General features: G+C 32.1%; 1 protein-coding gene across 1 annotated transcript; it reads left to right on the top strand.

Moving 5' to 3' along the window:
* The first annotated feature begins 2,862 nt into the window (after window positions 1-2,862).
* Window positions 2,863-5,171, top strand: LOC131614287 (large ribosomal subunit protein uL6m-like). The gene is made up of 2 exons (XM_058885898.1): window positions 2,863-3,006; window positions 4,572-5,171. The coding sequence occupies exon 2, from the start codon at window positions 4,595-4,597 to the stop codon at window positions 4,901-4,903; it is 309 nt and encodes a 102-aa protein (XP_058741881.1). The 5' UTR covers window positions 2,863-3,006; window positions 4,572-4,594; the 3' UTR covers window positions 4,904-5,171.
* The last annotated feature ends 7,034 nt before the right edge of the window (window positions 5,172-12,205 follow it).

Here is a 12,205-nt window from a genome sequence, read left to right as displayed (position 1 = left end):
AATGCATTACTTTGTTTTATAATGTGTATGTTTATCAATGTTTGAATCAAATTATCACACTAATAGTCAGATTAAAATGACTTTGCCTTAAAAAAAAAATACTAACTTAAGACAATGTTTCTGCCCAAGAAGTTGAAGGATAGAAAAACACTTAGAAAGGGGGGGTTTGAATAAGTGTGACTTTAAAAACTCTTTAAGATAAAAACAATGAATACGATTATTTTTATCCTGGTTCGTTGTTAACGAAACTACTCCAGTCCACCCCTTTAGAGTGATTTACCTCAACTGAGGATTTAATCCACTAATCAATCTTGATTACAATAGTTTTCCACTTAGATACATTCTAAGTCTTCTAGAGTATACTGATCACAACTTGATCACTCTAGGAATACACCACTTAGATAACTTCTAAGTCTTTTAGAGTCTACTGATCTCACTGATCACTCTAGGAACCTTTTACAATCAATGTAAAATCAATGTTACAAGAGTATGAATTGCTTCTAAGAAAGCTATAATCACAACTGTGATATTTCTCTTAAGTTCTATGCTTAACTCTCACTAAATATTACAATAGTTGTGAGCTTGAAGATGAAGTTCGTGAGTATTGAATTCAGCAGCGTTTCAGTATTTTTGCAAAAGTTGTTGTTTCTGCTTCTGATCAGAACTTCCATATTTATAGGCGTTTGAGAAGATGACCGTTGGGTTGCATTTAATGCGTTGCGTGAAAAGTACAGCTCTGCATTTAATGTTTCACACTTTTGTCAACTACCTTGAGCCTTGCTTTTGCTGCTATTACTGACTTTGCCTTTTGTAGCTTCTAACGTTCCTTTTGTCAGTCAGATTAGCCTGTCATCTTGTACTTGCTTCTGATCTCAGATTTGTGAATACAACGTTTGAATAATCAGAGTCATTCACCTTGGTGCAGAGCATCTTCTTGTCTTCAGACATTGAAGTGCTTGAGCGTGATACCATAGGAACTTCAGTGCTTCTGCTTCTGATCTCATGTTCTTCTGATGCTTCATAGACCATGTTCTGATTCTTCTTGACCATCTTCTGATGTCTTGCCAGAGCATGTTCTGATGTTGCAATCTTGAACCTTCTGAGTCAGTGCTTCTAGCGCTGAATTGTGCATACTCTTTATATATTTCCTGAAATGGAAAATGCAAAGGACTAGAGTACCACATTGTCTTATACAAAATTCATGTACATTGTTATCATCAAAACAAGAATATTGATCAGAACAAATCTTGTTCTAACAGAAGTATGCAGAAAGTTTTAAGAGATGCATATATGAAATAATGATGTTTAAATAGCTTAAAATGCATTCAAAGGTATTTTCAAAGATACATCATCGAATACTTCCCATAAAAGTTTCGCAGATGTATCTCAAGACCAATTTTTAGCAAAAATAAGATGACTGCTTGATTTACGAAAAATAAAATAATTTAAAATATATTTTAAAATGCATATCCAAAAACAACCGAAAGACAATTTTAAGTTTTCATAAATTTGAGTAGGATGGAAAAAAATTTCCCTTTATAAACCACTAGTCATCAATTATAATCTACTAATAAAATGTATTTTTATGGAAGATAGCCTATAGTTTTTAGACAAAAATTTCAATTTATTCTATTATAATAAGAGTGAAGACCCATTTTGGTCCCTCACAAATATTACACGAGTCAAATTAGTCCCTCACAAAAAAATTGACTCAACTTAATCCCTTACAAAATTTAACCGGGTCATATTAGTCCTTCTGCTAATATTTTTCTCAAATTGGTTTTTTCTACTTCTAAACCGGTTCTTTTCATACTTCTAAACCGTGACTGGACTCACACGTTAGATTTTTTTTTAAAATACTAAATTAATTTTTATTTTTAATTTCATTTTTAAACAGTTATCAATGAATAATATCAAAAAAGCTAAAATTATTTCTTATAAAGTAATTTTTAAACAAGTAATTTCCATGATTTCTACTAATATTAACAAATTCTATACATAAATTTTTACCTATGAGGTCTCAAATCCAAGTCCCATTCAAGTTAAATAATCTTCACTTTACAACTAGACAAATCAATTTCTATCGTTAATAAAGTGACTATCATTTACAACTAGAAAAATCAATTTCTATTGTTAGTAAAGCAGCTATTATTTACAACAAGACAAATCAATTTCTATTGTTAGTAAAGTGATTATCATTTACAACTAGATAAATCAATTTCTATTGTTAATAAAGTGATTATTATTTACAACTAGACAAATCAATTTCTACGATTAGTAAAGTGACTATCAATAACAACTAGACAAATCAATTTCTATTGTTAGTAAAGTGACTATCATTTACAGATAGATAAATCAATTTCTATTATATTAAATTGACTGTCATTTAATCTGAAGAGACTTAGGTTCGAGACCATATTGATACAAATTTTGTATTTTAAATTTAGAATTGTTTAAGATTAACCACGTGGGCCTGAGTTCAATTCCTTATAAGAAACAATTTTGGCTTTTTTATATTATTAATTTATAATTGTTTGAAAATGAAATTAAAAATAAAAATCAATTTAGTATTTACAAAATGAAAAATAAATAAAATCCAACGTGGCAGTCCAGTCACGGTTTAAAACTAGAAAAAAAAACCGATTTGAGAAAAATATTAGCAGAAGGACTGATATGATCCGGTTAAATTTTGTAAGGGATTAAGTTGGGTCAATTTTTTTGTGAGAGACTAATTTGACTCGTGTGATATCTGTGAGGGACCAAAATGGATCTTCCCTGTTATAATAATAATAATAATAATTACTAATTTATTTATATTTGAGATAAAAAATAATAGATGAGAGGGTCGACCGAGCACATTTTTACAATGAAACCCCTGAAGCAACAAAGTTCACTCACTAGCTTTGTCATATCAGAAACAAGTTGGAGTCAGCTCAGAATTCAACTGCCCGGAAATTGCAGGCCGAGTTGTCGTCGGCCGCCAGAAACAGCGATAAACTCTACCAGGTTTTCCTCTTTCATTCTTTCTCATTTTCCTTTCCCTCTCTTGTAGCGCGCAATGATGGGATTTCATCGCGATTTGCATAACATTTATGAATGATTTTCACAAAATTTATGGAATTAAGTTCATAGGTTCGATTGATTCTATGATTTTATAAAATCGTTAGACAAATATTGTAGTATATAAAGCATTGGTTTTTGATTTCTTAAATGTGAATTCAATGGTTGAAAATAGGCATTCTTGTGGAGTACAATGTACTTTACTCTACACACATTCTTGTGTATCGAATTGTAGAAACACACCATTCAATGATTGTATGTGCCCTTAGAGATTAAGAGTCCAGACTGAATCGGGATATGGTGAAATCGGGTGGAATTGTAGTTGTTAATCGGAGAATTGAATGATCTGTGATCTTTCTTGAGTTTCTGCGATTCTAATTTAGGGTTGGCGGCCACATGATGCGTGCTAGGGTTAGGGAGAGGAACCGGGTGTTTGTGCGTGGGTCAGAAGAAAACCCGTTTATGCTCGTGTTTAGGAAAAGAGTTATTTGGTTACATAAATGTGCCTATTAATTTTTTTAATTTAATTAAAAACACACTGTGCAACCTTTAATTATTAGTTTAAAAACAATGTGCGACCTTCTTGTTCGTTACACGTTAGTTCTCTCTACGACCTTATTTTTTCACCACAAACAACCTTCTTTATTCATGCAACCAGTTCTTGTCTTATTTTTGCTCTGTTTTTTGTCGTTAACCAAATGGTTTCAAATTCTCATGCTGCTACTGGTGAGGGGTCTGCTGCTGCTGCTGCTTCCTCCCACATACTTAGCTGTAGAAACAAGTCTAAGAATGTTCCTTGAAATAGGAGTGATAGTGTAAAACTTACTGAAAAAGGGAAAGTAGTGAAGTGGTGCGTGTTGTTGACAGCTCTTTAATATTTTGAAGAAGAGAAGATTTAGCCCACTACCCACTATCAATAACTTGTTTACGAAGGATATACATTTTGATGATGTCTCATGTGATGATGGGTGGATTGTGGAGGAAAATGATACTCCAGTCCCATTGAAGATAGGGATGATGGTAGTCATGATGTGCCACCTTTAGAAGAGATTAATGATTAGGTGTTTTTGGTGTTTTTTACTAGCTTAAGTTGTTTGTAAATTGTATGTGACTTATGAGGTTGTAAGACTTTGTTATTGACTTGCTTATGTTAATGACTTAAAAATTTATATAAGTATCAGAAGCATGATTTACGGTTTTATTTGTCGGGCTCAGTTAGTTGTTCTACTTTATATGCATACGCATGAATATTATAAAATCTTAGGATTTGTGTTACAATTCCATGACTTATAATAATACTTTACCTTTCTGAATTTGCATAAAATCTAAATTTTAACTACTTTGAGTACAACAGCAACTCAACCTATGCCTGCAGTTGCTCACACATGATAATAAATGTGTTTTTATGTTATGTTTTGTAATAAGTATGGTATCATCTACTTACATAGTTATTAGACAGGATCTAGATCAATTTGATTCATTTCTAAACTTTGGTTCTGTGGCAATGTTAGGAAACTGATTTGCTTTGGAATTAATGGAGGCCAAATTTTTCCGCTTTCTTAAGATTGTGGGTGTTGGATACAAAGCTAGAGCCGAATCTGCAGGGCGTCTATTGTATCTCAAATTGGGTTACAGTCATGAGGTGGAATTATCAGCGCCTCCTGCTGTCCGTGTTTTCTGCTTTAAAAACAATGTAATTTGTTGCACTGGAATAGACAAGCAAAGGGTGCATCAGTTTGCTGCTACTGTTCGCAACTGTAAGCCACCCGAAGTTTACAAAGGCAAGGGCATAATGTATACTGACGAAGTTATCAAGAAAAAACAAGGAAAGAAGTCTAAATGATCATACAATCTCAGCCGATTTCTTGATGTCTATGGCTCAGGTGTACATTGGCTAAACTCTGCAGAATTGTTTCATCTAGTCTTTGAACAATTTCACCATTAGAATTCTTAAACAGAGCATTTTTTCTGCTTCACTATGATTGATATGTAACACTAGAATTTATCTTTGTTGAGACATTTTATCTGTCTAATAATACCAAAAAATCATGAATTTGAATATACTTACTTTTAATGAATGCCTATGATATTTTTGTGGTTGTTGAATTTCATATTCTTTGTTCTTGTGTATTTTTATATCCAACTCATAAGTCAAACAAAAATTTGCTGTAATGAATTCAAGTGGAAAAGTCTGAGACCAATCCACATTGAAGTTCAATGAACAAGTAATTTATACCCAAGAGGGCATTATTGTGCTATATGTTATCCTTTTTAGTTGAGATAGTTCCTTTTTGAGTGTGTTAGAAGTCACTAAATAATTCTCTAATAGATGACTTCATGAAGTACAAACAGAATAAGAATAATAATAAGAATAATAATAAGAATAATACTGATATAAAGTATTTGTAAGACAGCTACACTAACTGGTGTAGCATACTCTACAATCTTTCTAATGCAAGAGCTTAAAAGTTAGTTTTAAGTTTCCATATTTTCTTTTTAGTATTTAAGATTCATTGTCTCAATAATATCCTGTTTCCTTGGTGAAGATGGAATCTTGAGTAGTGGAGGTACAGAAGATTTTGAAGACATATACTAATTGGGCCTCATTACCTAAGTCATTTCAATGATTAGCTATGAACAAAAATTTAAAATGGAAAAAAACAAACCTTCAATATTGTCAACGTATGCATGTTCATTAGAATGTAATGTAATATATTTATATTTGTGCCAAGTTCATCGAAAACAGTTTAATTAAAAGTATACAAGAATGCAATTTATTTATTTTAAACAAAAGAAAAAAGTTTCATCTTGACCAAAGAATTATCCAAGTTGATTGAATATTGAAGTATTCAAGTTGAATGTATATTGAAATTTCCAAGTTAAAAAGATAAGTAGTCGTAAGTAGACTTTTAGATCGTGATGCATGACAGAATTTAATGGTCAACTAGTAAACTACATCATCAATTTGAAGAATGATGTGAAGATTTTGATTAAGTATACAATTGATAGAAAATTTATGTTAGAAAATGAACATGAAATAGTAAAATATATTTGTCTAATAAAATCATTGATAACTCTAGGACAAGATAATCACTTCAATGCCAGCCAGTAGTAAGGTAAGTTAAGTATGCTAGATAAATAAGTGGAGAGGATGGATACTCCTTGATAGAGGGACCCTCCTTTGATCCCATAAAATTCTTTAAGAGATGTCCTATCCATGTTGCTATGTTGGCCTTAAACATAAATACTTGGATTTAATCCCAACAAAAAAAAAAATTAAAGAAAAAAGTGCTTAGATCCACCAACACACTAGGAGAGCTTTGAGTCTCAAATTTGTGATCCTACACTAAATTTATGTGTAGGTTTTGATTATTAATCATATACAATACAAGAATAGGTGCCAGGTTATAGTTTACCAAATTAGATCTACATGTGATTTAAGTGAACTCACATGAGTTCAATGATTGAATACAAGTTTTTGCTTAAAATGTTCCACATGGCCGGAGAGAAAAGAGAGAGAGAAAGATAGATAATCATATGTCTCCTGGTTCCCTCAGCGCGCGTTTAAGTGCCAACACGAATCGGAAATGCATCTCCGGTTCTATCCCGTAAGTGTATTTTCGGTGTTTCTGTGTGTAAACGTTCTTTTTTCTTAAAAGTTTATATGAATCTGGGGCGCTTCCAGAAATGCATCTTCGATTCCTACCCGTAGTTGTATTTCTTGTTAGTTTAAAGTTGTTACGTACGGTCTCGTCCACAAAAACCCAGGTTTCCAAGGTTTTGGTGCGTCCCAGAAGTGTATTTTTTATTTTCATGGGCATTTTTGGAAATCCGTGTGGTGTGTAAGAAAAACATAGACAAACTAAAATATTTGATTTAAAAAGGAAATGATCCATGAACATTTTTAATATTTTAATTGATCAACTCTATCTAGCAAAAATCAATTAGACAAATTAAATATGAAAAAAAAATAATTTTATCGTCATTAATGAATTAAAGATTTCTCTAATCGATCTGAGGTGTTACAAATATGTTAATCATTTAACCGTAATCTTATAATCGATTATCGAGTACAAAAAGTACTCATTTCAAAAATATTTTTAAAATACAAAACACACTCAAATCCTCTCAACCCCCATTGTGTCAAAATTATCCCATTTTTCAAAAAGTTCACCAATAATCATCAAGAATCAGACAATGTTGTGTTCAACCAGATTGAAGCAATAAAAATCATCACTTGTAAGTTGTTTTTGAGCTTTTTGGAGAATATATAATTTTACCTACAAATTCTATTTTAGGGTCTAAAATTCAAGTTTGTTTTAGTGTTTGCCAGCTTAGAAGTCATAATACACGTTTTGCAGGTCGTAATGGAGATGCATTTCTGGTTTTGTTCAATGTTTTATCAAAAACAGAAATGCATCACCGGTTTTATCTTGTCTGCATTTTTTCATTTGTATTGAGCCTGGTTATTATTATTAACGTTTGTTTCGTTATTCTACAAGAGTAATGAATGATGAGAGAGCGTCTAGATTAAGACATGACAGGTTTAGACAACACGCTTCTGTTATATATGGTTGGCACTGCCATTTTTGTGGACTCAAGTGCCACTTACACTAATATCATGTACCTGCGGTTCATTGATGATTTTGAGCGGATCCATGAGTGGAACTAGTGGGCATCTTGTTTAGTGTACTTGTACTATAAGCTGTCTTAAGGCTACAAATGGAGGACGAAGCAGATGACCGGAAGTATCACACTCCTGATGGTATTATTCGTATTATATTGTGATTCCATTTTGTTAATTATTGTGATTCCGTTACTAACTAATAATCATTATAATTTCAGGCATGGATCCTATAACACTTCCCCCGTATCTCTAGTTGATCATTGGACACATGTTATACTGAGGAACGTCCGCGTGCCGCTGCATTCAACCCGCTCAGAGGGAACCAGGAGACATAGTTGTTTAGAGTCTATATTATTCGGTTGGTTTTTGATGATATACACTCTGAGGCATACGCCGACCACCGTGTCACAATTCCATTCGATTACGTTGCTGTGTTTTCTAGATGGTTGGCTTGCGGGTCGCGCAAGACGACTGCTTATCTTCCTGAGCGCGTCATGTGCCAGTTCGGGTACATGTACGATATTCCCCGGGATCCTGTTGTTTCTGCGTCTCCCCTCGTGAAACGAAGGGATATGGATGCCTTATTTAATGATTTCGAAAATCATCTTGTGCTAGACGAGGTCCGGAGTACCGTAGCACCAAAGGACTAGAGCTACACTGACGGTTATAAAATTTGGTTCTTCAAGGTGTCTCATCCATACCATACACAGGATGCTCCAAGAAACCCACTAAGGCCAGCTCATTAGGAGATTCTAGAGGAAGAGCAGGCTAGGGACGATCATGCAACTGATGTGTTATCTCGGTGTCGTCGTATCATGGAAATCGCACATGCGCGTATTTGTGGAGGATTGTTTCCTGATGGGTTTGAAGTTAGAGATGTACTATATGCCATCATGGCGGAGGCTCGGGCGGCTCTCCTGTACAAGAGGCAGCAGAGGAACGCCGAGAAGGTGACAGGCTGACTCATAGTCTACCATACCCAGTAGACTTCGTATATCTTTATGTATTTTAGTTTGGATATTATATTATGTGTACTGACTTTGTGGATTGTATTTAGATATCATTTTGGTTACTTTTGGCACAATTTATATATATATATATATATATATATATATATATATATATATATATATATATATATATATATAGTGTTTTCGTCCCTGTAAGTTAGTGTGTTTTTGATTTTAGTCCCTGTATCTTTTTTTTGTCCAAGTCCCCATATATCCATTTCTTTTTGACGTTGGTCCCTGCCGTCCAACTTCCGTTACAAAAAAGCCTATATGGCAAATGATAATGACGTGACGTGCATGTCTTCCTTTTTTTTAATAGCTATTTATTCCACGTAAGCTTTGCATTTTGTTTTTTATTTTTTTATTTTGGTCCCTAAAACCTTAAAATGTAAACTTTTCAAAAATGGTCACAAAGGGTTTCAAACCTAAGACACTAGCTTAACAACACTAAAGTCTTTCCACCAAACCACTTCTATTATTTGTAATATATTTGCAATTCATTTGTATATATATTACATAATAAGGTAAACTTTTTGAAATAGACTTTATTTTATTTTGACTTTTGGTATTAATTGTTGTTTTGTTCTAATAAATAATAATATACAATAATAAATAACTGCAAATATTTTACGAAATATTTCATACTATTTCCACTATGTAATGTTTCAAATATTTAGTATTTACTAGTTTTCAATTTAAAAAATTAATAAATAAAATATTTAATAAATTAAAATAATTAATTCAAATATTTAATATTTTAGATATAATTAAGTTTATACATAATAATATTTTAATAGTTGATAAATGTTAACGCTGAATAATTAATTTATTAAATATTTCAATATATTTATTAAATAGATTAATAATTATTTAAACTATTTATTAAATATTTTAACTATTTAATATCCCAACTATTAAATATTTCAATAATTATATATTAAATAATTAAAATGTTTTAAACTATTTAATTTATAAATTACTGTATATTATTATTTATTTAGAACAAAAATTAATACCAAATGCATTAAATATATTATATAATAATATTTTAATTATTAAATAAACTATTTAATAAAATATTTAATATTTCAATTATTTAATATTTTAAATATACAAGAGCACTTGGGTGAGATGGCAAAGATCTCTTCCAGCTTAACCAGAGGTCCTGGGTTCGATCCCGGCCCTGGGCATGCAGCAGTGTTAAATCTCTGGAGGGAGAGTTTTACCGCCTATATGGTCCTACCCGGCTCGAGGGATTAGTCTCTGCAGTTGCGCGCAGAGGATACCCCGGTTTATACCCAAAAAAAATATATTTAATTTATTAAACAATTAATTTATTAAATATTAAACTATTTCATATTTATTTGATATTAGTATTAAATAAATATTTGAAGTATTAAATAAAAGTATATTTGTTTTTATTAATCTTTTAACTATTTTTAATTATTTATTAAATATTGAAGCATTAATCTTTCAAATATTTCAACTATTTAATAAATACTGAAGTATTTATGTAATATGCATGTTGCTGCATTGGAATGTGAGGGTAAGGGCCATGGGTTCAACCATTGCTGTGACGTACAAAATTTGTAGACCAGAAATGTATTTGCTGCAAAACCGGAAATGTATTTTCGGTTCCAAAACGAAGATGCATCTCCGAAACTAACTATAATCTAACAAAAAAAGGTGCGTCTCGGAAATGTATTTCTGGTTTCTCTGGGGCATTTTTTGCTTATCTTCATTTCATTGTAGACCTGCATTCAAATTTAAAATATCTCTTTCTCACTTTGTACCCTCTTGTTTTACTTTTTTTTTACCAAAGTTTACTTAGTGTCAAGAGAGTGTAAAATATTTGTGAAACTTTTGTATTGGTGGCGTGGCGCACTAATATTTTATTCAAGAGATTATTTTCTCTCATGTAATATGTTTTGAGAAGTGTTGTTTAGTTCTTTAGGCTAGTCCTCAAAAATCTCTGTATGATTTTTGAGATTATCCTATTAAATTTTTTGTTTGATTCTTGGGCCTAACTTGTCAAAAGCTCTGTTTGGTTCTTCATATTAGTTTGTGAAAATCTTTGTTTGGTTCTTGAATTCAACTTGGTAAAAGCTATTGCTTGGTTTGAAGATTATGCTATGTAAAATTTCTTGTCTTGTTGTAAGAAGGTTCGTGGACATATCCTGTGAAAAACTCAAAATCATTTTAGTGGAAACACTCAAGATGAAACTTTAGGGAACAAGAGTATGCGGAGTGGTTAAGACGAACTTATGTAAATCCATGGTGCTTGTTTTCTATCCCTTATCTTTTTATTTTCCTTTTATGTATTTTCTTTCCGCTGTATTTTCTTCTCTCCATCTCTCCGATACTCTTCTATTTATTTATTTTGCTACTTAGTCTCTATTTGCTTAATAAAATCAATTTAAATGTTTTTTTAAAATTCAATATTTTAATAATTAAACTTCAATTTTTATCAACCACAAAATTTCCCCCTCTTGTGATTGGAGTCGCTTGATTAACACATACCTCATTCTTATTATGTTACAACATCATCATAAGACGACTTGCATTTAACATGTTTTCGGACCTCCTCTACACTTTGTACTAAAGTGCCCATTGGATAATAATGGGGCAAGGATAATGAAGGGGGGAGATGTAAGGGGTTTCTAGATGATATTACCAAAAACATTTTTAAAAATTACAACGGGAAAAAGGAAAGATGGTGTCTTCACCTAAGGCAAGCTCGCATACCGTCAACTACACACATGGCGTGGCCAACTTGGAACCAAATGAGGATTTTGAGGAAAGAAAACTATACCCTAATGAAGATTTAAAGAAAATGAATAAATGAAAGCATACTTATCAAACTATCAAGTTCAGAACATTCTTGGAAGCTATATAAGAGGAGTCAATAGTGGATCCACTAAGAGAGAATACAAATTTCTTTTCATTGTCCCCTTCAATCAAACCCATATTCTAGAAAAATGATACACTAACAAAGAGAAAATGAAAGCAGTGGCCGAATTGGTTATGAAGATGAAAGACACTAGATTCATCAAATATAAAAATCATCCCATGTTCCAGCAAATATGGTAATAGTGGAAATCCAAATATAAATGAAGAATGTGAGTAGACTTCACCGTTATTTAAACTACCTCCTCAAAGGATCCACACCCTTTTCCTAAAATTGATAGTTTGATTGATATAACTTTAGCTACCAAGGTCTTAAGTTTTATTGATGCATACTCATGGTATAATCAGATCAAGATGAATCCTTGGATACTCATCAAAATTTTATAATAAGCACGTGCAACTACAACCACGAAGTGATGCCTTTTGGCCTCAAAACCACTAACATGTCCTCTCAATGTCTGATGGATAAGTATTTTAAGGAGAAAAATAGTAAAATCCTAGAGTTCTATATAGATGAAATGGATGTCAAGACATATAGTGCAGGATTTCACTTCCGGGACTTGAAAGAAATCCCAAGTTTGGCCAAGTAAAGCATGCGTAT

The sequence above is a fragment of the Vicia villosa genome, linkage group LG1 (genome assembly GCF_029867415.1).
Source record: "Vicia villosa cultivar HV-30 ecotype Madison, WI linkage group LG1, Vvil1.0, whole genome shotgun sequence".
Taxonomy (NCBI): domain Eukaryota; kingdom Viridiplantae; phylum Streptophyta; class Magnoliopsida; order Fabales; family Fabaceae; genus Vicia; species Vicia villosa.
This window is presented reverse-complemented; position numbering and strand designations above follow the sequence as displayed.

What these genes read in the sequence shown, in the direction of transcription:
- LOC131614287 (XM_058885898.1), top strand. Translation starts at nt 4,595, where the DNA reads ATGGAGGCCAAATTTTTCCGCTTTCTTAAGATTGTGGGTGTTGGATAC.